Source organism: Pelobates fuscus, chromosome 5 (assembly GCF_036172605.1).
Source record: "Pelobates fuscus isolate aPelFus1 chromosome 5, aPelFus1.pri, whole genome shotgun sequence".
In the NCBI taxonomy this organism is placed as follows: Eukaryota; Metazoa; Chordata; class Amphibia; order Anura; family Pelobatidae; genus Pelobates; species Pelobates fuscus.
Genome location: NC_086321.1, coordinates 324,885,673 through 324,912,431, shown reverse-complemented (window position 1 = coordinate 324,912,431; position 26,759 = coordinate 324,885,673). Strand labels below are relative to the sequence as shown.

General features: G+C 41.2%; 1 protein-coding gene across 14 annotated transcripts in view; it reads right to left on the bottom strand.

Moving 5' to 3' along the window:
- Nucleotides 1-26,759, bottom strand: part of LOC134611593 (immunoglobulin lambda-1 light chain-like) — a 565,493-nt gene that overhangs the window by 283,785 nt on the left and 254,949 nt on the right. For 2 of the 14 annotated variants that reach the window (XM_063455627.1, XM_063455632.1), the window contains exons 1-2: nucleotides 16,026-16,086; nucleotides 15,609-15,931 (exon numbers count right to left, since the gene is read on the bottom strand). The exons of 9 other annotated variants lie outside the window; for them this stretch is intronic. In XM_063455627.1, coding sequence (XP_063311697.1) covers nucleotides 15,609-15,931; nucleotides 16,026-16,068 — 366 coding nt within the window. In that variant the 5' untranslated portion in view covers nucleotides 16,069-16,086. Of the gene's footprint in view, nucleotides 1-15,604; nucleotides 15,932-16,025; nucleotides 16,087-26,759 lie in introns of those variants that run through there. 3 more of the 14 variants (XM_063455625.1, XM_063455631.1, XM_063455630.1) reach the window with 3 other exon arrangements.

Sequence of the window (26,759 nt, the reverse complement as noted above, 5' to 3'; positions counted from 1 at the left end):
GTGTGTTACTCTGTTTTTGTCAATGTGTGTATGGGTCACTCTATGTGTGTCTGTGTTGATGTCAATGTGTATATGGATCAGTGTAAAGGTTTTACTTAGTTTACAGGATATTGGAATGTCATATGCATATATAATAATATTAGTATTTACATGAATATATGCTATAAGCACGATTTGTATGCGTGTTATGCTTTTAATATACACAAATATTAATATTAAAAAATGCATTAATATACGCGGTATATATACATAAAACTAATTGTATAAAATAAATTGTATTGAATAAAAATCACAATTGGCATTACTTCGTACTGACACTGACCCATATTTCTTAATCCAGTTGTTAAAATCATGGGCATACAGTCTAAAACAGGCCCAGCCCTAGCCTATGGCAACTAAGTGGCTGCCACTGCCCTGTACTTTGGGGGCTCTCACTTGGCAGGTGCACAAATAGGTGCACAAATATACTGGTAGGAGCATGAATGGGCAGCGAGGGAAATATGTACACACTGTGTATGGATTTAGTAAATAACTCCCTAATTTGGTATCTTTAAATATGGTAATCCCACATAAGTATAGGAAATTAGCAGCTATCTACTAAACAGCTGAAAGATCTAATGAAGAATTACTTTTCTTAATTTCGATATTTCATCTGTTTAATAGATAACGCCTTAAATTGGTTCCCTTATGTAGATTTGTCATATTTAAGGATACTGAATTAGGGAGCCATTTAGCAAATAGCTCCCTTATTTGGCTAACTAATTCAAAGATGTGACGATTTCTCTTGAAATCACTAGTTTTATGAATTGGGGGGCACGCAGTTAACACCTAAAGCACTTTAGCAAGCTTCAGGGGGCTTCAGGGGTCATTCAAGTTGCAGGAAGAATTTTTAATGTTAAGTCTTTCTTTCCACTTCTGTATTTGCGTGCTATACTGAAGTGATGCATTATAGGGCTGGTAAAACATTTTTTTTCCAGGGCTGTTCTTTATTCCCAGTCCGGCCCTCGCCATACCTCCCCAAAGATATCTCTAATGAGACAAAGAGGGGTATTTTTTATGTACACCCCTATATACTTATTAAACCTTAATAGGGAACACATGGGATGGGCGGCGGCATTGTAACCTAGCTGTGTGATACAAAAAGTGAATACAAATACAAAAAAAAAAAAAGGTCCTGCGCTCACTCCCATCACTCCTGGGCGGCAGTAATGACCACAGTACACATCAGCCCAGTATCAAAGATAAAGACTGTGTCAAATGAAGGAGAAGAAAAGTAGATTGGAGCAGGAAGGACAAGTGATCCCTCCACTTAATTCTGGACACCACATCATAAGACTTTGGTACCTGGTCCCGGACCTTCTCATCTCCCCACGTAAAAAAATATAATTGTTAATGTGTTCCCTTTCACTTACCGAGTGTCAGGAAGCACATGGTGCCGCTGATTGGCTAGAGCGGTCAGCTGGCACTCTAAGCCAGTCAGTAGTTCCCTATTTATAAAAAAGTAAAACATTTTTATGAACAGGGAACTAGCGATTGGCTTAGAGCGTCAGCTGACCACTCTAGTCAATCAGCGGCACCCATTTCTGATGTCTATCTGCACTTCCTGACGCTCCGTTTTAGAAGCCAATACCACTGAGCGACCTGGAGATCTGGAGCTGCAGGAAGCCTTTGAGGTTAAACAATTTAAGAGCTGCTTAGCCCCTTAAAGGAAAGAGAGTGCTCAGGGGTCTCCTGGCATCATAGCATTTTCATTAAGATTTAGTTGTTCTGGTGACCTGAATGTTCCTTTAATTTGCCGATCTCTCCGTGGCTCGCACTGCTTTGCCTCCTTGCCTAATGGGTGTCCCGGTTATTTATTTCTAAAATCTGGTAATCCTGGTTTTATGTGATAATGACTATGCCTCCCCTTCTTGACACTGTCAAGAATGGATATCATTACAATTATGCCCTGCTTCTCAAGTATGGACCCTGCTTCTCAATGCAAGATTTTTAATGAAAACATTGCCTTTCACTAAAAGATGATGAGAATCAGGGCCGGACTGGCCCACCGGGATACCGGGAAATTTCCCGGTGGGCTGCGGCACCTGGGGGCTGCACTGACCATGTATGTGCCACCAGGTGGCCGGTCCGGTGGCACACACTCTGATGGGGCCGGCCGGCGGCCGCATTCCACGCTGGAGCCGCCAGACCGGGTGGCAGCCTCACTAGCGCTGGGGGCAGAAGGAGGAGCATGTCTCTGTACCATGCTCCCTCGCGGTTCCCACAATTCCCAGCACAGAAACCGCGAGGGAGCATGGTACAGAGACATGCTCCTCCTTCAGCCCCCAGCGCTAGTGAGTGTGACAGCCTGACAGGAGTGCCGCCGGACCGGCGAGGCTGCCACCCGGTCCGGCGGCTCCAGCAAAAAACCCTACTCACTACTCGCAGGTAAGGGGAAAAAAAAAGAGAGAGACAAGGTGGAAAAAAAGAGCGAGAGAGAAGGGGAAAAAAGAGAGAGAGAAGGGGGAAAAAGAGAGAGAGAAGGGGAAAAAAAGAGAGAGAGAAGGGGGAAAAAAAGAGAGAGAAGGGGGAAAAAGAGAGAGAGAGGGGGAAAAAAGAGAGAGAGAAGGGGAAAAAAAGAGAGAGAGAAGGGGGAAAAAAAGAGAGAGAGAAGGGGAAAAAAGAGAGAGAGAAGGGGAAAAAGGGGAGAAAGAGACAGAGGGGAAGAGAGAAACAGAGGGAGACAGGAGAGAGACACACAAGGGGAGGAAGAGCCCCACGAGGCTCTTCCCTGCCAGCCGATCTCCCTCCCCGTTCCACAGGCACCGTGCGGGCAGCCGGCAGGGGAGGGAGGAAGAGAGGGCCGGGAGCTCAACCTGCAGCTCCTCTGCGTCCTTCTTGCACGAGCACAGAGCGTTGCCGCGGTTACCACGGCAATGCTCCGGCTCTCACAAGAGTGAACTCTAGCCCTGGAGCTATGGGCTAGAGTTCACTCTCACCACTGCGACCACCATGAATTCCTGGTGGTCGCAGTGTTGAGAGTGAACTCCAGCCCATACACACACTACCCCCCCATACACACACTACCCCCTATACACACACTACCCCCCATACACACACTACCCCCCATACACACACTACCCCCCATACACACACTACCCCCCCCATACACACACTACCCCGCCATACACACTACCCCCCATACACACACTACCCCCCATACACACACTACCCCCCCATACACACACTACCCCCCATACACACACTACCCCCCCATACACACACTACCCCCCATACACACACTACCCCCCCATACACACACTACCCCCCCATACACACACTACCCCCGCCATACACACACTACCCCCCCATACACACACTACCCCCCCATACACACACTACCCTCCATACACATTTACACACTGCCCCATGCACACATTGCCCCCCACACACATACCCAGCCCCCATACACACACATTCACAGCCCTCCATACACACACATTCACAGCCCTCCATACACACACACACTGCACCCCTCACACATTGCACCACTGCTCCAATACCCTACTACAGCCCCATATCCCAGCAGACCCCAGGTCGCAACGCATTATGGGGCTGGTAAATATTTTTTTCCAGGGCTGCTTTTATTTCCCAGTCCGGTCCTGATGAGAATCACTATAACCCAGTCTAATTACAGATTGATACGAGGCTAGTGAGTTTTAGAATCTTTCCGAAGAAATGTAGCAAAGGAAAGAATTCTAATTGTAAAGATTATAGGTAGAGGGCTTCTGTTACTGTAACTATCTTTCCTGGTGTCTACATGGATCCTAGATGGATTGCAACAGCCTCAATAATAATATTCAGAGAAATGGTATTCATTATATACATCAATGCTATTAAAAAAAAAGAAGGATTTCAATAAATTTGGAGTGCATTTTTCCACTACTACAGTGTGCAGGACATTTAGTTTTGGAGTCTTCATAGTAACAGAAACAGGGATGATTTCAGAACAACACCAACTAATACTAATTGTCATTTTGCCAATTGTTCAAGCAATTATTTAAAAATTGTCTGTGTCTGTTATTAACAAGCATCTGAGACTTTGCTGCATATATGATTAAACACACTAAGAGGGTATTATCTTTCCACTGGTCTAGATTTGCTTCTTCAGCATAAAATCTCACTCTTACATTATCCAATTTATGTGACTCTGTCTCTGTTACTGCATGGCACATTTCAGCTGAATATACTTCATTATAAAATGTATTAATGCAAAATTATATAGAAACAAGGGGTTGGGAAAATAGCTGTTGGGGCGCTAGAGGGAAACATAGAGATGCGGTTTGAGAAACAGGTTGAACATAATAGGAAGATAGACAAGAGTTTGAGGAAAAGATGGGGATGACAAGGGGGTTGAGAGGTGATGGGAAAATGGGCATGATTATGGTAACAGAGACTGGAGCTCATGGGTTCTTCATCATAAAAGGTATTAATGCCAAACTATATGTCACATATCCTTGAAGAAGTCTCATGGTGAGGAACGAAATGCGTTGGATTGGCTGCTCTTGTTGGACTATTTATTTAATTTAATTTAATTTCATTGTGGATTTACTGGTGTTTCCTGCTGCAATCATCCTTGCCTTTGGACAATTTCCATCTACGTCCAGGTTTCCTGAGATCCACTTGCTGTGGAGATATGCAGTTTTATCTTCTATGTTTGTAAGTGCATTTGTCCATTAAATTGTTTTATACCATACAGTACTGCACTATCGTCTTCTCCTTTACATATATACAGAATATAGCAAAGATTTCTAGGGAGCAAGATATTATCGTTGGAGATATATCCTTATAGGGCAATGTGCCTATAACTTGCCACTATCTTGGGCGTTTTTTTACCTCCTCCTTCCCTGCCATTGTTCTGTAACTGTGTTACACTTGTGACCGAAAGCAAGGAATTGTGCTGGAGGGAATCTATATACCTCCCCAGCTTTTGCAAGGTTCCTACTTTGTGTAATTAGCCCCAGGGAAATGTGTAATGTTATAATGAATGTTGCACTTTAAATATGTGTATATTTGGGCCCTGGGGTGGAGTACTTGGAGAGTAGGGTGGGCCAGTGCTCCACTTCACATTTTGGAAGTTGCTTGGAACCTACAGGTGAGAAGTCCAGTTCCAGAGTTTGAATCCTAATTTAACTCACCTGAAAAGGATTGCCAATTACCGGTGCAATTAAGTACTCCCCTGCCAAGGAAGGAGGGAGATTGTGTTTGGTTTCTGTGAGTGGAAACAGAGAGCTGAAAACCCTGAAACAGTAAGGTTGTTTATGCTTATGTTTATGTTGGAAAATGGACAAGCCATCCAACCCAGTTAGCTGATTATTTTGTTTAGTTAGTGCTCAGAAGAGCAAGGCTTTTGTTTTATATATTTTTGTTACCTTTATACCTTACTGTGCATTTATTTTGGAACCTCAATAAAAGAGCAAGTTAATTTACCTCATCCAGCGTGTGAAGTGTCTCTAAAGCCTGAAAAGACTGTGTGTAACACCCCAATCCCAGGACAAGGTACCAAGGGAAAGGAGTACTTTTGTCACACACTATAAAAAAAAAAATTCTCTCCTAGATTTTTACACAAGGTTGTATTATATTTATTAATTTATCCTTTTGAGTTTTTCTTTATATATTTATGCGTTCATGTTCACACATATATATATATATATATATATATTTATATTTTGTTTGGTGTTGTGTGTCACATACTCTAGTTGTGAACATTTATCATAGTTCATTGGCAAAAAAGCACCTAAAACATAAAAATATAGTTTTCATTTTATATAAGTTGATATATATATTCAGTGTTCGGTTAACACATTTGTGGACAAATTATTGAGTACAGTCTAAATAAATCAAGAAATAACAGCTTGGAACTGTAAAAATATTTCAAGTCTGTCAGCCCTTCTGTTGTGTTTTTGTTAGTTAGATTAAAAATTAATATATCCTGCCAATCATATTATATACCTTTATATTTATACTTTAAAATCCAGCACTGTAAGGTGGCTGACGTGACGTTGTACAATAAACAATGTGACAAGGTGTCACATGTGAGTGTCACATGTCAGGACAATCTATAAGGTTTTAAAATCCATTTTCTTATTTTATGGGACACATATGACATATATACATAATCACTTTTTGATAAACCGATCTGTGGAAAAATCAAAGGTAATTAATTGCATCTATATCAAGTAAATATTGAATGGGAACTCTTAAGCATGTCTCTCACACCTTCTGCAGAGTTTTTGTTCAGCTGTGTATCACAGTGGTATTTTACATCGTACCACTTAACACAGTAAACAAAACCAGTATCCGAGGTGTCTGTGTTTTTGATAACCAGTTGATACTGTGTCCCAGCACTGTTTATTGTGCAGCCATAATGTGCCGATGACATTCCAGGTCCATATCTAGGTTCTGTGTATGAATGGTGATGATATAGCAAAAGCTGTGGGACCTCTCCTGGTGACTGTCGGAGGAAATTTATAGTACCGCCGCTTTTAACTCCAACATCACAGGTAAATGTTGCAGTTTGTCCTTTATTCACTGAAATATTTGTTGGTGTTAGAAGTGGAGTCTGGGAGTCAACATCTGCGGAAAAATAAATATTTGGTTTAGTAATTTATATAAGAAACAATATAACTTCATATTATGTAGTGAACAACCTGGATACATACATGATATCAATGCTATAAAATATGCAGTAAGTAGAAGATTCATGTTCTCTAATGGTGTTTGAATATTTTTTGCTTCCAGTATAGAAGAAGAAGATCGCTCATGTCTTCTTAAATATCACCAGCTCCTCTCTTGAGATTTCTATGCAAATGTTTCAGTGAAGCGAGCAATCACAAACTGCTAGAAAGTATTATGTGCAAAAAGAATCTCTAGAATTCACATTGACTGAGGGTATATATTTCAAAGAGTTAGACTTTACTTCAATTTACAGCTTTAAAGAAAGCTTTTTAAAAATTGTACATTGAGTCGGCATAGGAACCAAAGAAGATCTGGTGGGGAGCAGTCTTTCATTACAAGTATACAGCATTTATGGAACATATGTTAAACCCTGAAGTTTTTTTACAGGCAAAATAATATGCTATCACTCTTGGGAGACAATTAGTAGGATGGGATATAGCCCTGTTTATGTTACTGTACCACCTTTTAATTTCTTACAAGAGGAATCATTTATTCAACAAGGGTCTTTCTACTGATATTTTTTTTGCATCTTTTTGTTGAAAAGTAATTTTTAAAGCTATGTAGAAAAGATAACCAACTCATTTAAAATATGTTTTTCTCATGCTGTGCCATGCCATTGTACAGAACACTGGTAAGACCTCACTTGGAGTATTGTACGCAGTAACAGAGACCGTATCTTCAGAAGGATATTAATACTTTAGAGAGATTTCAGAGAAGGGCTACTAAACTGGTTCATGGATTGCAGGATAAAACTTACACGGAAAGGTTAAAGGATCTTAACATGTATAGCTTGGAGGAAAGACTAGACAAGGGGATATGATAGAAATATTTAAATACATACAGGTGATACTCAAAAAATTAGAATATCGTGCAACAGTTCTTTTATTTCAGTAATGCAACGTAAAAGGTGAAACTAATATATGAGATAGACGCATTACATGCTGTCAAAGATAGATCAAGCCGTGATTTGTCATAAGTGCGATGATTATGGCTTACAGCTAATGAAAACCCCAAATCCACAATCTCAGTAAATTAGAATATTACATGCAATCAATAAAACAAGGAGAGTACATAGAACAATATCGGACCTCTGAAAAGTATAAGCATGCATATGGACTCAGTACCTGGTTTGGGCCCCTTTTGCAGATTTTTTTTAAAGGGAATCAACACAGTAAAGGAGGAGACTATATTTAAAAGAAGAAAATATACCACAACAAGAGGACATAGTCTCAAAGGGACACTATAGTCACCAGTGCAACTACATGTATTCCTAACCCTGTAGTGTTAACATGACCATCTAGCCCCCCTGGGTCCATCATGCCTCCATAAATATAGTAAAAATCTTACTGTATTCAAGCCAGAAGCAGGAAAAACAAGCAGTCTGCTGACATGTGATAGCCTGATCCAATCACAGTGCTTCCCCATAGGATTGGCTGAGACTGACAAAGAGGCAGATCAGGGGCAGAGCCAGCATGATTCAAACACAGCCCTGGCCAATCAGCATCTCCTCGTAGAGATGAATTGAATCAATGATTCTCTATGAGGAAAGTTCAGTGTCTGCATGTAGTGGGAGGAGATACTGAATCATAGGATGCTCGTGCACAGCAGATCTGAGTGGATGGAGGCATATTATGCCTCCATCAACTCAGAAGTCCCTCTGGTTCACTCTGAGTGACTGCAACTGGTGGTGTTCCTAGCTTTCAATGTAAACACTGTATTTTCTCAGTTTACGTGAGAAAGGCTGCAGGGAGCTATAGTTCTGACCTGAACAACCTCATTAAGCTGACGTTGTTCAGGTGACTATAGTGTCCCTTTAAATTAGTTTAAAAATAATATCAGGAAGTATTATGTTACTGAGAGAGTAGTGGATGCATTGAATGGCCTTCCAGCTGAAGTGGTAGAGGTTAACACAGTAAAGGAGTTTAAGCAGGCATAAGGCTATCCTAACTAAAAGATAAGGCCAGGGACTAATTAAAGTATTTAGAAAATTGGGCCGAATGTGAAAATTGGGACTAGATGGGTCGAATGGTTCTTATCTGCCATCACATTCTATGTTTCTATGCATGTTTTTTAAATAGTAAAATACACTGCTCAAAAAAATAAAGGGAACACTTAAACAACACAACATAACTCCAAGTCAATCACACTTCTGTGAAATCAAACTGTCCACTTAGGAAGCAGCACTGAGTGACAATCAATTTCACATGCTGTTGTGCAAATGGGACAACAGGTGGAAATTATAGGCAATTAGCAAGACCCCCCCAATAAAGGAGTAGTTCTGCAGGTGGTGACCACACACCACTTCTCAGTTCCTATGCTGAGAAGTGGCTGATGTTTTCGTCACTTTTGAATGCTGGCAGTGCTTTCACTCTAGTGGTAGCATGAGACAGAGTCTACAACCCACACAAGTGGCTCAGGTAGTGCAGCTTATCCAGGATGGTACATCAATGCGAGCTGTGGCAAGAAGGTTTGCTGTGTCTGTCAGCGTAGTGTCCAGAGCATGGAGGACAGGCCAGTACATCAGGAGACGTGGAGGAGGCCGTAGGAGGGCAACAACCCAGCAGCAGGACCGCTACTGTGCAAGGAGGAACAGGGGGAGCACTATCAGAACCCTGCAAAATGACCTCCAGCAGGCCACAAATGTGCATGTGTCTGCTCAAATGGTCAGAAACAGACTCCATGAGGGTGGTATGAGGGCCCGACGTCCACAGGTGGGGGTTGTGCTTACAGTCCTATACCGTGCAGGACGTTTGGCATTTTCCAGAGAACACCAAGATTGGCAAATTTGCCACTGGCGCCCTGTGCTCTTCACAGATGAAAGCAGGTTCACACTGAGCACATGTGACAGACGTGACAGAGTCTGGAGACACCGTGGAGAACGTTCTGCTGCCTGCAACATCTTTCAGCATGACCGGTTTGGCAGTGGCTCAGTAATAGTGTGGGTGGCATTTCTTTGAGGGGCCGCACAGCACTCCATGTGCTCACCAGAGGTAGCCTGACTGCCATTAGGTACCGAGATGAGATCCTCAGACCCCTTGTGACACCATATGCTGGTGCGGTTGGCCCTGGGTTCCTCCTAATGCAAGACAATGCTAGACCTCATGTGGCTGGAGTGTGTCAGCAGTTCCTGCAAGACAAAGGCATTAATGCTATGGACTGGCCCGCCCGTTCCCCAGACCGTTCCCCAGACCTAAATCCAACTGAGCACATCTGGGACATCATGTCTTGCTCCATCCACCAATGTCACGTTGCACCACAGACTGTCCAGGAGCTGGCAGATGCTTTAGTCCAGGTCTGGGAGGAGATCCCTCAGGAGACCATCCGCCACCTCATCAGGAGCATGCACAGGCGTTGTAGGGAGGTCATACAGGCACGTGGAGGCCACACACACCACTGAGCCTTATTTGACTTGTTTTAAGGACATTACATCAAAGTTGGATCAGCCTGTAGTGTGTTTTTCCACTTTAATTTTGAGTGTGTCTCCAGATCCAGACCTCCATGGGTTGAAAAATGTGATTAACATTTTTACATTTTTGTGTGATTTTGTTGTCAGCACATTCAACTATGTAAAGAACAAAGTATTTCAGAAGAATATTTAATTCATTCAGATCTAGGGTGTGTTATTTTTGTGTTCCCTTTATTTTTTTGAGCAGTGTATATAATTTTAAAACCTAAATCATCATGGCTAGAGTTTATCTCACTCTCATCACCTACTGGAGTTTCTGGGTGTCATTTCTCCCACTTATCTCTCTGTTTATAGGTTTTCTTGGCTGCATTCCCACTAGTGGAGTGCTGGCCAGAGGTACAGATGGACATTTGCCCCTGATCCACGAGTATAGAGAGATTTGTGGGCTCCTGCCTCACAGCACAGTAATTATGTACTAATAGAAAGATCTACACTTGTGAGTGTACAATTTTTATTCTTTGACACTTTATGTACCCTGTAGTTATAATATTGCACTATTGGATTTTATTCTGTCATTTCATGTTCTAGAAGAATTTATTTTTTATTGTGTTTTATTTTATTTCAATTTATATATTATATAGTATATACTTTTTGTTCCCTTTTAAAATTGTCTTTATTTGCTTTATTAGTCATGTTTATATTTGAGCAACCTGTTGTTTGTACTATTTGTTCACTTCTTGTTGGAACTTAGAGGGGTCCAGTTTCAGTTTGCTGTCTTTGGTCTACCTGCACTGGAACTTCCAGCACTTTAAATTTCTTTTGCTATTTTTAGTTATTAAACAAATTCAGTATCTATTAACAAGCACCTTAGACTATACTAAGTGTTTGGTTAAACCTACTAAAATGGTATTGTCTTTCCACTGGTCTAGGTTTTCTTTTTCTGCATAAAATCATACTCATTATAGTCTCCTACTTATTTAAACACATATCTCTGTGCTCTATGGCATATTTCAACTGAATATGCTTCATTACAAAGGTACAATTGCAATATTATATGTCAGATATTCTAGTTTTTAACATTTATCATAGTTGATTGGCAGAAAATCACCAAAAACACATTAAAATATATTCTCTTATTTTATATAAGTACTGTATATACATAATCAGTGTTTAATAAACCCATTTGTGGACACATCATTAAGTGCAGTCTAAACAAATCAAGAAATAACAGATGGGAACTGTTAGAAATATTTACAGTTTCTCAATCATTCTGCTGGGTTCTTGTCCAGCTATGAATCATACTGTTGTCCCAACGCTCATTCAGTGTCTCCTTTTCCATGGATACCTCCTCCCCTTGTCCTGTCTCTGTTGGAGTTCCCCAAGGCTCTGTCCTCGGTCCCCTTCTATTTTCTCTTTATACTGCCTCTCTTGGAAAACTTATTGCCTCTTTTGGATTCCACTACCACTTGTACGCTGATGACACTCAGATATACCTCTCCTCCCCAGACCTCTCCTCTGCCGTCCTGCAACGTGTCACTGCTTGCCTTTCTTCCATCTCTGACTGGATGTCGTCACGATTTCTCAAACTTAACCGCTCTAAAACTGAACTCCTTGTCTTTCCTCCTCCTAATACTGATCCTCCTCTCTCACTCTCCCTTCAAGTCAATGATATCCACATAAGTCCATCCCTGCAAGCGTGCTGTCTTGGCGTCATACTTGACTCTGGTCTCACCTTTGAGTCTCACATCCAGTTTGTTGCCAAGTCCTGTAGGTTCCAACTCAAAAACATAGCCCGCATCCGCCCCTTTCTTACGCAAGATGCTACCAAGGAGCTTGACATGCTCTAGTAATTTCCCGCATGGATTACTGTAACCCTCTACTAAATGGTCTCCCCAAAAGCCGTATTGCCCCGCTACAGTCTGTAATGAATGCTGCAGCTAGACTGATTTTCCTCTCTAGTCGGTCCTCTCACACCTCGCCCCTCTGCCAGTCCTTACATTGGCTCCCTGTATCCTATAGGAGTCAATTCAAAGTGCTATCCCATACATTTAAAGCACTGAACAATTCCAGCCCCTCTTATATCTCTTCACTGATCCAGAGGTATGCCCCTCCTCGTACCCTCCGCTCTGCCTTTGACCACCTCCTGACCGCTGCTCGCACCCGTACGGCCAACTCGCGCTTGCAGGACCTCTCGCGAGCGGCTCCTCTCCTATGGAATAACTTGCCTACTGCCATCAGACTCTCCCCTAGTCTTCAATCATTTAAGAAGGGCCTTAAAACCCATCTCTTCAGGAAAGCGTATGGCCTCCCAGAGTAATCTCTACCTTACATATCTGTCTCTTGCTCTCTCCTATGGGATAGTGCTTTGCTCTCTCCTCCAGCTCTGCTTCACTCCTACTTGATATTTCCTGTCCTAATGTTTCTAATACCCCACCTCCTATAGTCTGTAAGCTTGTTTGAGCAGGGTCCTCTACAACCTATTGTTCCTGTAAGTTTTCTTGTAATTGTCCTATTTATTGTTACATCCCCCCCCCCTCAAAATATTGTAAAGCGCTACGGAATCTGTTGGCGCTATATAAATGGCAATAATAATAATAATAATAATTTTAATGTCATTTATAACGGTAAACAAAATGAGTATCCAAGGTGTCTGTGTTTTTGGCTAATCAATTGAAACGCTAACTTTTATATGAATTCGTTAACCCCTTAAGGACACATGACATGTGTGACATGTCATGATTCCCCTTTATTCCAGAACTTTGGTCCTTAAGGGGTTAAAGTATTACAGACATCCAAACTATTAATAAATAACCAGCATCACTAAAAGGTGATGAGAATCACTGTAATCCAATGTAATCACATCCATTTTTAATATAGAAGATGATGATAGGGAGAAGCTTTTGGGAACCTTTCATTTAAAGAGGGTTGAGGTAGTTTTAAAGTACTTGCATATTAAATTGCCATATAAGCTTAAGGATTTGTATGAGTTGAACTTTTCTCCTTTTATTCAAAAAATTACTAATGATTTGAGAAATTGGTCATTACCACAGATATCATGGTATGGCCATATGGTGGTGTTCTCAAAAAATGTCCTCCCCAGGATGCTTTTCATGGTTTTAGGCTGTCACAATTTGGCTACCAAGGTCTTTTTTTTTTAAAACAGATAAGGAATAATTAAGAATTAATTTGAAAAAAAAAAGATACCTCCACCACTGAAAGAATGGCTACATAGAGTTAATAATATCAGATGGATTGAGCAATTAGCTTATGGGGAAATAGAGTAGGATACCATTTTAAGAGATGGGAACCTTGGGAGAGGTCCCTTATTGGTTCCAAATCTGGTTCTGATGCCTTGGATCAAGAGGCTTAGAAGGCAGATGTAGGAAAGTGGGATCCCTACTTGTTTCAAATATGGGTTGGGGGAACTGAGGTGGGATAGGAGGGGAGGTTAGAGACTGGGTCCAAGACCTTTCTTTATATGTGAATAATGAAGATTGTGCATTGGAGGACCATGGAGATCTAAGTTAGGTTGTAAGTAGAAGATTAGAACTCATTTTGGGCTCACCCCTTTTTCCTTTTTTTTCCCCTCCATTTCTTTCCTTCTTTTTTTTATGGACAGATTAGGGAAAGATAGGGACACGGAGAGTAAAAAGTAGCTATTTAGATCTAAATAGCTACTTTTTCATATTGCAACATTGTTATACTTTTTACTGTAATGTTTGGATACATGTACTCTTACCATAGCTGTCACTTCTCTATAAGATACTGATTTATTTATATCCAGTTTTAGATGACAGCAAGCAGCCACTGGATAAACTTAATATGAAAGAGATGAATAATGGTTGAACAACATATAGCTCAAATTCTAGGATTTGTTTGATCAGAACTTGTACAATTGCCCCCTGCACTTAAAGGAACACTATAGTCACCTAAATTACTTTAGCTAAATAAAGCAGTTTTAGTGTATAGATCATTTCACTGTCATTTAGGAGTTAAATCACTTTTTTTCTGATTATGCAGCCCTAGCCACACCTCCCCTGGCTATGATTGACAGAGCCTGCATGGAAAAAAAAACTGGTTTCACTTTTAAACAGATGTAATTTACCTTAAATAATTGTATCTCAATCTCTTAAATGAACTTTAATCACATACAGGAGGCTCTTGCAGGGTCTAGCAAGCTATTAACATAGCAGGGGATAATAAAATCTTAATTAAACAGAACTTGCAATAAAGAAAGCCTAAATAGGGCTCTCTTTACAGGAAGTGTTTATGGAAGGCTGTGCAAGTCACATGCAGGGAGGTGTGACTAGGGTTCATAAACAAAGAGATTTAACTCCTAAATGGCAGAAGATTGAGCAGTGAGGCTGCAAGGGCATGTTCTATACACCAAAACTGCTTCATTAGGCTAAAGTTGTTCAGGTGACTATAGTGTCCCTTTAAGGGTTTAAAAAACTGATTAAATAGAAGTTGGCCTATAATAGTACTCTGAGGTACTCCATTTATCATTTTCCCAACTTGCAATTGTCCCATTAAAAACTACTCTCTTTGCTGTAGCTTTAAAGGGACACCCCACTGTCCAAATACAAAATAAATAAAACCCACTGTTTAGTAGATATACCACAAATGAAAACTTACATGCATTAAATTCTGCATTATTTAATTGGGGAAATAATACCTACAATCAGCTTGCTAAAAAAACTGCAGATCTATTGTCTGCTGCCTTTGCAAGGTATCCCCTTCAAACCCCACCCAGACTATCTGTGGCTGTCCAATTACAGACTTCCTAATACAGCTCAATGAAAAGTCTTTGTAAGTCAGGTGTCCTGGGCAATTGCTGCCTCTTGGGGTCAGTTGCATTAAGCTAATGAAACCAATTGATATGAAAGAGGTGATTTATGGTTGAAAAGACATATAGCTCAAATTCCAGGTTTTGTTTTGTTTTGTTTTAATCAGAACATGTACAATTACCTCTGTCCTTAGGGGATTAATTTGTGCCTTGATTTTATTTTTGTTGATAAGCCTTTCGAATTATTTAATATTTTTGGATGCACTTTTTAGAAGGATGTTTTCAGAATATTAAATCCTTTTAAAATGTTATCTAAAAATATAAAACAATTTGAAATGCACATTCAATTGATGCCTTAGTTAGATTAACAATTAATATATCCTGCCAATCATATTATATACCTTTATATTTATACTTTAAAATCCAGCACTGTAAGGTGGCTGACGTGACTTTGTACAATAAATAATGTGACAAGGTGTAATGTGAGTGCCCTTATTGTCAGGACAATCTATAAGGTTTTAAAATCCATTTTCTTATTTTATGGGACACATGACATATATACATAATCACTTTTTGATAAACCCATCTGTGGAAAAATCAAAGGTAAATGCATCTATATCAAGAAAATATTGAATGGGAACTCTTAAGCATGTCTCTCACACCTTCTGCAGAGTTTTTGTTCAGCTGTGTATCACAGTGTCCTCCTACATTATCATACCATTTATAACAGTAAACTAACACAGTATCCGAGGTGTCTGTGTTTTTAATAATCAGTTGATACTGTGTCCCAGCACTGTTTATGGTGCAGCCATAATGTGCTGATGACATTCCAGGTCCATATCTAGGTTCTGTGTATGTATGGTGATGGTAAAGCAAAAGCTGTGGGACCTCTCCTGGTGACTGTCTCGCGAACCATGTAACATGATTGTTTTTAACTCCAACATCACAGTTAAATGTTGCAGTTTCTCCTTTATTCACTGACAGAATAGTTGGTGTTAGGAGTGGAGTTTGTGAGTCAACATCTGAATGAAAAAGATTTAAAAAAAAAAAAAAGTTAATATTGTATCACAATAAGCAATATAACTTCATATACATGGTGTAAAAAACAATACGTACAGGTTATCGATGCTAAGACACATGTAATCAGTAGTAAATCCATTTTCTCTAAGGTGTTTGAATGTCCTTTCCTGTATAGAAAACGCTCTCACATCTTGTTAAATATCACCAGCTCCTCTCTTGAGATTTCTATGCAAATTGTTCAGTGAAGGGAGCAATCGCAATCACTGCCTGTAAATATGATGTGCAAACGGAACCTCTAGAATTCAAATCTGCTGAGGATATATATATATATATATATATTTCAAGATGTTTGATCTTTCTTCAACTTAGAATTTTAGAGAAAGTAAAGACAACTATTTTGAAACTGGGTCTAAATATCTATTTTAGTGTAGTTACGAATTGATAACATTCTTTGTTCATTTGACATTTAATCACTCAATCTGTTCAATATATCAGAAAAATCAGGCAACACTGTTTTTTTTTTAAATTAATAATTGCAATAATTAAGTAGAATTTATTACATTTATCATGCAGCTAACTTTTAAGCCCTTTACAATAAAGCAGTTTGTTAAGAATCTGAATAATTTAAGAATCCTGGAAAGTAATGCGAAACAGGTTTATTTACTAAGTGAGAATTCAAATTAAAATCAAAAAGTATTTAAAACCAGACCAGACCGTGTTTCAATTTTCTTACCGTTAAGGACTACTTTTTAAATGTCTGCGGTGTTTGTGGTTAGCTGTAATTTTCCTCTTACTCATTTACTGTACCCACACATATTAAATACCGCTTTTCTCGCCATTAAATGATCTTTCTAAAGATACCATTATTTTCATCATATCATATCATTTACTATAAAAAAATTATGAATTAGGATGAAATTTTTTTTTACAAACATACTTTTTCAAAATTTTACCTCCAAAATCTGTTACGCATCTACAACTGCCCAAAAACACATGTGCTAAATAGTTTCTAAATTTTGTCCTGAGTGCCTAATGTTAACATGTTCTTAGCATTTTTTAAAAGGTTATAGGGCTATAAGTACAAGTAGCACTTTGCTATTTCCAAACCATTTTTTTTTCAAAATTAACGCAAGTTACATTGTAACACTGATATCTGTCAGGAATTCCAGAATAACCCTTCACATGTACACTGCGTGCAGAATTATTAGGCAAATGAGTATTTTGACCACATCATCCTCTTTATGCATGTTGTCTTACTCCAAGCTGTATAGGCTCGAAAGCCTACTACCAATTAAGCATATTAGGTGATGTGCATCTCTGTAATGAGAAGGGGTGTGGTCTAATTACATCAACACCCTATATCAGGTGTGCATAATTATTAGGCAACCTCCTTTCCTTTGGCAAAATGGGTCAAAAGAAGGACTTGACAGGCTCAGAAAAGTTAAAAATAGTGAGATATCTTGCAGAGGGATGCAGCACTCTTAAAATTGCAAAGTTTCTGAAGCGTGATCATCGAACATTCAAGCGTTTCATTCAAAATAGTCAACAGGGTCGCAAGAAGCGTGTGGAGAAACCAAGGCGCAAAGTAACTGCCCATGAACTGAGAAAAGTCAAGCGTGCAGCTGCCAAGATGCCACTTGCCACCAGTTTGGCCATATTTCAGAGCTGCAACATCACTGGAGTGCCCGAAAGCACAAGGTGTGCAATACTCAGAGACATGGTCAAGGTAAGAAAGGCTGAAAGACGACCACCACAGAACAAGACACACAAGCTGAAACGTCAAGACTGGGCCAAGAAATATCTCAAGACTGATTTTTCTAAGGTTTTATGGACTGATGAAATGAGAGTGAGTCTTGATGGGCCAGATGGATGGATTGGTAAAGGGCAGAGAGCTCCAGTCCGACTCAGACGCCAGCAAGGTGGAGGTGGAGTACTGGTTTGGGTTGGTATCATCAAAGATGAGCTTGTGGGGCCTTTTCGGGTTGAGGATGGAGTCAAGCTCAACTCCCAGTTTCTGGAAGACACCTTCTTCAAGCAGTGGTACAGGAAGAAGTCTGCATCCTTCAAGAAAAACATGATTTTCATGCAGGACAATGCTCCATCACACGCGTCCAAGTACTCCACAGCGTGCCTGGCAAGAAAGGGTATAAAAGAAGAAAATCTAATGACATGGCCTCCTTGTTCACCTGATCTGAACCCCATTGAGAACCTGTGGTCCATCATCAAATGTGAGATTTACAAGGAGGGAAAACAGTGCACCTCTCTGAACAGTGTCTGGGAGGCTGTGGTTGCTGCTGCACGCAATGTTGATGGTGAACAGATCAAAACACTGACAGAATCCATGGATGGCAGGCTTTTGAGTGTCCTTGCAAAGAAAGGTGGCTATATTGGTCACTGATTTGTTTTTGTTATGTTTTTGAATGTCAGAAATGTATATTTGTGAATGTTGAGATGTTATATTGGTTTCACTGGTAAATATAAATAATTGAAATGGGTATATATTTGTTTTTTGTTAAGTTGCCTAATAATTATGCACAGTAATAGTCACCTGCACACACAGACATCCCCCTAAAACAGCTATAACTAAAAACAAACTAAAAACTACTTCCAAAAATATTCAGCTTTGATATTAATGAGTTTTTGGGTTCATTGAGAACATGGTTGTTGTTCAATAATAAAATTAATCCTCAAAAATACAACTTGCCTAATAATTCTGCACTCCCTGTATATATTTTTTAAAAGGAGACAACCTAGGGTACTAAACTATTTTGACTCTTTTCTATTCAACCATTTTACCACCAATCTATGCCAAAAAAAAAAAAAAATATTGGTGATTTTTTGACACACGTAGCAATTTAAGAATACATGTATGGAGAACTTTAATGGTTACTGCCAAAGAACACCCCAATGTGTTCAGCAACATCTCCTGAGTACAGTGCCGGGTTCTCTGGGGGATAAAATACCTTATTTGGAGGGTGCACATTTCAGTTTTTTTATTTGGAATTTTCACAGCTGGTCATCATGCACTCATGTCCTATTTGGGACATTTTTGAAGCTGGCCAATGTAATCAAACCATATATTTTTGAAAAGTAGACACCCTAGGGTATTTTAAATGGTGGTATTTTAACACTTTCCATGTACTAATTCTGCCACCAGTCTTTGTCAAACGTTTGGGTAGTCATTTTTTGTGTTATTTTTCTCTCACATTGTACTTTAGGCATAGCACTGGCAGATCCGGATAGGGGTAGTGGAAGAGCAACGGGGCAATTCCCCCCCCCCCCCTTCTCTCGCGAACATGGATCGCTGTTGCGTTTACCATGGCTGCAGTCTAGAGTTCACTCTCACCAGTGGAACCACCAGGGATCGAGAAATGTCCCCCCTATTCCCTCAGTAATGGTAAGAAACGAGGGGGAGATACATTTTATTTATTTTTCTTAATTTTTTTTATAAAAAAGCCCCTCTACCCTCCTCACCTCCCATACACACACTGCCCCTCCTTACATACACTGCCCCCACATACACATACACTGCCCCATACACATGCACATATTGCTCCCATACACACACTGCCCACACATGCACACATTGCCCCCATACATACACTGCCCCCACATACACATACACTGCCCCATACACACGCACATATTGCTCCCATGCACACACTGCCCACACATGCACACATTGCCCCCATACACACACTGCCCCCACACACACATACACTGCCCCCCCCACACACACACACACTGCCCCCACACACACACATACTGCCCACACACACACACATTGCCCCCCATACACACACATATTGCCCCCATACACACACTGCCCCATACACACACTGCCCCCATACACACACTTTCCCCACATACACTGCCCCCCATACACACACTGCCCTCCCACACACCATACACATTCACACATTGCCCCCCACACACACATACACTGCCCCCACACACACACACACACTGCCCCCACACACACACATATACTGCCCACACACACACACATTGCTCCCCATACACACACTGCCCCCATACACACACTGCCCCATACACACACTTTCCCCACATACACTGCCCCCCATACACACACTGCCCTCCCACACACCATACACATTCACACATTGCCCCCCACACACACATACACACACTGCCCCCACACACACCAAACACATTCACACATTGCCCCACACACACATACATACACTGCCCACCCATACACACACTGCCCATCACATGCACACAGCCCCCCATACACACATTGCCCCCCACACACATACACAGACCCCCATACACACATTGCCCCCACACACACATACACAGTCCCCCATACACACATTGCTCTACACATTCACACACACACACTGCACCCCTCACACATTACACCACTCACACACACCACTGCTCCTATGCCCTACTACAGCCCTATATCCCAGCAGACCCCGGGTAAGTTGTCAAACGGTTCTTAAACGGTTTGACTACTTACTCTGGGAGGGGGTACACAGAGCTGTAGTGGTTATTGTGCATGGATTATTTCTTTAAATAATCTACAAGTGCCCTCCCGAGATCAGGCTCTGGATCTGCCACTGAAGCATGGATTCTCAGTTCATATATCAAACCTGTGTCTTATCTGCACTCTGTCATTTTAACCCCTGTATCACTACTCCACTTTGAATTCTGTCGTTTTGCTCAGAAATGCTTCAGACTTGAAAAAGTGAGGTTCTCCCAAAAGCTTGTCATTAAACAAAATTCGGTTATTCCGATAAAAAAAGGTATTTCAAGATACAAATGACTGAAGTAAGGTTGGTGTTACAGAACCTGTGATAGGAATAAGTTGGTTGAGGTGTGCCAAAACCGAAGTATGCTGTCAGCCAGTAATAAAAGTGGGCAAAAACGAAACATAACATGCTTAAAATAAATTTATTGCAAAATCCCATAATACAACGTAGGCACAATTAAGAAGACATTTTTGCAAATGCTTTTCGCATTTACTGTACTGGTTGTATTTTAAGGTAGGAGACCTAAAGGCAGATTTGTGCGTCATGTCGCCCACTGATGGTGAATTCCCGTGGCCTCAGGAAGCCGTAAAAAGCCAGATAAATTGCAATTGTTATGACTGAGTTAGTGAGGGGTTCGAAAGGGGCTGCATCTATTAGATCAGACATATCTTTGAACAACTGTTTATTGATGGGTAACCTTTCTTGTGGTGTAGTACTATTAGCCTGGGATATGCCCTTAAGTATGGTCTTACTAGGGTAGGAGGAGAGGAAACTAGAGTTGTTGGGGAAGGTGGAGTACATATGATGCTGGATGCCTGTCAGGTATAATTTAATTGTGTGATAACTTTAACCTGAGGTGGCAAAAAGTGGCAAACGCCACCAGGGAGGTTATTTTTAAACATGCTATCCAGGTGATGTTCTGCCATGAATTTTTTTGTCAAGGTCTGGCTATGTTGTAGTAATTCGACTAGTCCATGATTAGTTCCCAGAACACAGGGGCTGCTGTGGCCAGACGTGAAGCAGTGGGTAGGGATTCTCGGAAAGCCTGAAATTGAAAGTCAGACAAGTGATCAGCTGCAGTGTTTGAAACTCCTGGGACATGGCGGCACAACATGTAAAACTGATTGCAGGCTGCTAGCCACGTCAGTTTCCTAATAAAGCTCATAATCCTCAACGAAGACGATCGGCCTTTGTTAATAATATGGCAAATCGCTAGATTGTCTGAATGGCACTGAACTGTTCTGCCTAACCACAAATGGCCCCAAGCCACCGCTGCTGCCACAATAGGGTACACCTCGAAAAAACATAAGTTCCTGTAGAAGCCTTCTATTTCTTGTACCTCCACTGGCCAATTACCCTAGAGTAATCCATCGCCAAATATGGCTGCAAAGGTAGCTGGTAGCTGCTGTGTCCGTCTAAATGACCGGGGAGTGTACTGAAACCTGCCGGAGAAACAGTTAGAGAGAAACGTGTTACACATAAGGAGGTCTGCCGTGGCTTGGGCGTTAGCTGTAATAGCACCTCTAATGCCTCAGTATTAGCCACAGCCATTGTTACACTCCAATATCCCTGTTGGCATGTGGATAAGGCCTGTGTGGAAACCCTGAGAAAAAACAGTTATCAAGGTGTTTTGAAGGATGTGTGGACAGTAGTCTAGCTAGCATTCCAACATTAACTGAGATCAAGTAAGGTTTATAATGCATTTTTCTAGGCTACATGGTTTTCGCATGTGCCCTGAAACAGTGAGTGCACACACGAAACAGACAACAGACACTAAAACCACACGATCCTTCATTAAAGTTGTTACAAATTTGTGACTTTCCAAGGGTGGCCTAGTTTATCTTTGCCCTGTTTATCAACCCTGGAGGTGCTTGGGGTTGCTGTACTGGGGGTGACGTCAGGTGAAACTGGACAGAAATTTGCCAAATGTGCAAGAGAAGCGCAAATTGCACAAGCTGGTCCTTAGTCCTTAGCCCAGCGAAGTGTCTGCAAGAAAGCTCTGTGTCCAGTTGGCTCCAATCCGTACTGACGTTGTACTTGGCCAGAGCTGCAGACGCTCTCGCTGAGAATGGCCAGTGGTAGTCATTAAAGGACATACCACCATATTTGTTGCCCAGGTCAACCAGCTTGTGCATATAGAGGACCAGCTCTTCCCTTCTATGTTGGTAAACCAAACATAAAACATCCCTATAGATACCAGAAGTGATAACAAAATCTGGGATCGATACCTTCTTGTTGAGTTTAGGGTCTCTTGATTTCAGAACTACTGAAATATCCCCATATGTGTAAGTGTGATACTCAACGAAATCCTGGGAGGCAAACAGAAGGGAGACAAGATTAACATCTTTGCCTTCCAGGATGTCCTTTTTCAGATTCCCAGGTACCATGCGGGCTGGGTTAATAATGTGTGATCTGGAAGCAGCAGGCACACTGTTACCCGGTTGTAACTGGGCCGTGTTTGGAAATACATCCGTGAGGGAAGCTGCAGCCGTAATGGGAAGACTACAAGCTCCCAGTATCTCCAGCCATTGATTAGCACCATGGAGGACACCAGTGAGGCAATCATTATGTGGAGGTTGGAGTCGTTGGAGTTACATGTGCGCTCCCCTGTGTCTGTATTGTCCGTGTTGGCCCACATAAGCCTGAATAGCTCCGCTTTCCTGGCCGTTGCTGGGAAAGTGTTGGTCTGCTTGCGTAGCTCGGCCGTGATGTAGGGGATAGTCCATGACCTGATGGAGGCTGGGCTACCAGTGTTGCCAATGCATGTAGGGCTAGCGGACCTGGCCGGGGTGCTGGGGACTAAAATATCATACAATAGTGACATTAGTAGCTTGCCCCTTCCTCACACATTTTTATACATGTAATAATTGACATGGCCATGATTAGTTGGAGTTACTGGGTAAAAGTATAACCCCATACTTCCTCACACTGGGAGACATGAGGATGCAGAGGGGACACTCAAGAGAGGGAATTGCAGTGACGGATTGCATATTAACACTGTGAGAGAGACACAACCTTGTAAAATCTATTTATGTGCAGAGTGTTGTTGGGTGCAAGGTGAACGTTGGAACCAAGGTGAGCAGCTAGTCACCTTCCGTGGGTTCCACAGGACCTACGAGCCGGGCGACCGGACATGTGTGTGTACATATATATATATCTCAAAGTACACTTATAATGAAATCATATATATGCATAATATATGTATAATTTACTTTTTATCAGCCTGGGGGACTGTCTGACAGCTCAGACAGTCCCCTTGCTGGCAGCTCCTAGAGTCCTATTGCGGCGATCATGGTGATCACATGGTCCTGGAGGGCCGGAGCTTCTGCAGGGGGACTGCTGGGGTGTCCGGCAGTCCCCCCTGACTGTGATCGCCATGGATTGCCAGTTAAGGGCTCCTAATTGCCACTGATGTACTAGGTATCTCTGTGGTCCTTAACGACCGTTTCTTTTGGGAAGTACCTAGTACGTCCACAGTCGTTAAGGGGATAGATATAGATATAAGGGGATAGTGCAAGAAGCACTCATCCAAGCCAGACGAGCCCCAAGTAAGGACAAGGCTCACTCTTCACAGCGCATGGTGTTCCCATTGACCTTCCATAACTCTGCAGACAAGGTTACAGCACTAATCAAGGACAACTGGAAGATGGTATCCACGGATGATTCTTTGCCAAAGATTTTTAAGGAACCGCCAATGATCTGTTACAGAAGAAATCAAAACTTACGTGACATGTTGGTACATACGGATCCTGTGGACAGTTACACGAAGACATTGAAGTCCAACATACGCGGTTGTGTACGGTGCCTGGGGTGTGTTACTTGCGGGCACATGATCCCATCTAAGAAGTTTTGCCATCCTCACACCAATAAAACGTATGACATCAGACACACCATTACCTGCAAGACACCCTATGTCATCTATAAGCTCATGTGCCCATGTGGGCTTTATTATGTGGGTAAGACGGAAACCCCCATCTGTGAACGTATATGTGGCCACCGGTCAAGTATCAGGCTGGCCTATCGAGATGGCCAATCTGACAAACCGGTGGCCAAACATTTCTTGGAGAAAGCACATCCATTATCCTCACTCAAATTTGTGAGTATAGACCATGTACCTTGCCCTAAAAGGGGTGGTAACAGGGGTCGGATGCTGCTCCAAAAAGAAGCGTTTTGGATTTATCAGTTGGGAACTATGGCTCCGAAAGGGTTAAATGAAAATATCCCATATTATGCATTTATTTAACTCCTATAGCTTGTATCAATTTTTATAGTGTATTATTTATCATTAAGTTATGTATTGTGATTTACAGCGTACTCGGGTAATTGCTCTTATTACATAGAGAGATATGTATTATGAGGTATTATCATATTCACTTATTATATTCACTTTTTATATTTTGTTTCGCTATTTAGTATATACACCTGTATTGCAGATAGAGTGGTAGCGTATCGCACACTGCAACAGGTGTCATTCGCACGGGTGGTATTTTTACAAAGGCATATTTATATTCATATGCTCATTGATTATGTTTGCAATTATGTACTGCATTACAGCGGAACATACATTATCGACACTGCTCTTGGGGCATATACATACCTCTACACTTTCATGGCTATCTATCACATTCACTATTAAGTTCTGCATTACAGCGGAACATACACTGTTGTCTGGATTATGTAAAACAAATTTTTTATTACATCACATGTTTAAGATCATTCACTATATGCTCGATCAGGTTGTAGATTTTGGGCACATTGTTGTCACGTGGGTGTATCTTTTTATGATATCACACTGTTTAAGACCTTTCACTATATCCTTGCTCAGCCTGCAGATTTTGGACACAGAATGTTGCTTAGCAACTGTAGATACAAGGCACGTCACAGCACGTATCACGTGCACGTATAGTGGGAGGAGTCTTAGCGGGTGTGCGCGCGCATACCCGGAAGGGCTATTGTACACGGTTGACACGTTTTCATTGCACCTGGGTGAGTTTTACCAATTAGATTTACCTATATATTGTCGGTATTTTGTAATTGTATTTATTGTTTTGTTACCCTGAGGAAAGTCCCGAGCTGGGACTGAAACGTTGGTCTCTCTTTTAATTCTTTTTCAATAAAATTTTGGACTTTTACAAGACCGGTGAGCGGCAGTTTTTTGCAGTAATATTTCGATTGGAGTTCATGCCAGGCACCCGGCGAATTGGATACACAACTAAGCGTGAGTGCGGGGGATTATCAAGTATCTTATATATATATATATATATATATGTGTGTGTGTGTGTGTGTGTGTATTTTTATATAAATTTATATTAACATAAAAATACAGATAACATTATATATATAATTTTTTTTTTAATTATGTGTACAGTTTTTTATTTAATTTTTAATTAATTATTTTTTATAATAATATATATATATATATATATATATATACACTGAACAAAATTATAAATGCAACACTTTTGTATTTGCCCCCTTTTTTCATAGATCTAAGACTTTTTCTATGTACACAAAAGGCCTATTTCTCTCAAATATTGTTCACAAATCTGTCTAAATCTGTGTTAGTAAGCACTTCTCCTTTGCCTCACAGGTGTGGCATATCATTATGCTGATTAGACAGCATGATTATTTCAAAGGTGTGCCTTAGGCTGGCCACAATAAAAGGCTACGCTAAAATGTGCAGTTTTACTGTATTGAGGGAGTCTGGGGGGGTCCAAAAAACAGTCAGTATCTGGTGTTACACCATTTGCCTCACGCAGTGCAACACATCTCCTTCGCATAGAGTTGATCAGGTTGTTTATTTTGGCCTGTGGAATGTTGGTCCACTCCTCTTCAATTGCGAAGTTGCTGGATATTGACAGGACCTGGAACATGCTGTCGTATACGCCGATCCAGAGCATCCCAAACATGCTCAATGGGTGACATGTCCGGTGAGTATGCTGGCCATGCAAGAACTGGGATGTTTTCAGCTTCCAGGAATTGTGTACAGATCCTTGCAACGTGAGGCTGTGCAATATCATGCTGCAACATGAGGTGATGGTCGTGGATGAATGGCACAACAACGGGCATCAGGATCTTGTCACGGTATCTCTGTGCATTCAAAATGCTATCAATAAAATGCACGTGTGTTCGTTGTCCATAACATATGCCTGCCCATACCATAACCCCACCGCCACCATGGGGCACTGCAGTAAGGTCAAGACCCCAATGAGGACTACGAGCATGCACCTGCTTTTCTAATTTTTATTGAAACCAAGGTGGAGGGGTTTACCTAAATCTTATCCACAATTAGGGTACTATAGCATTAGGAATATAGGTTTGTAATCCTACC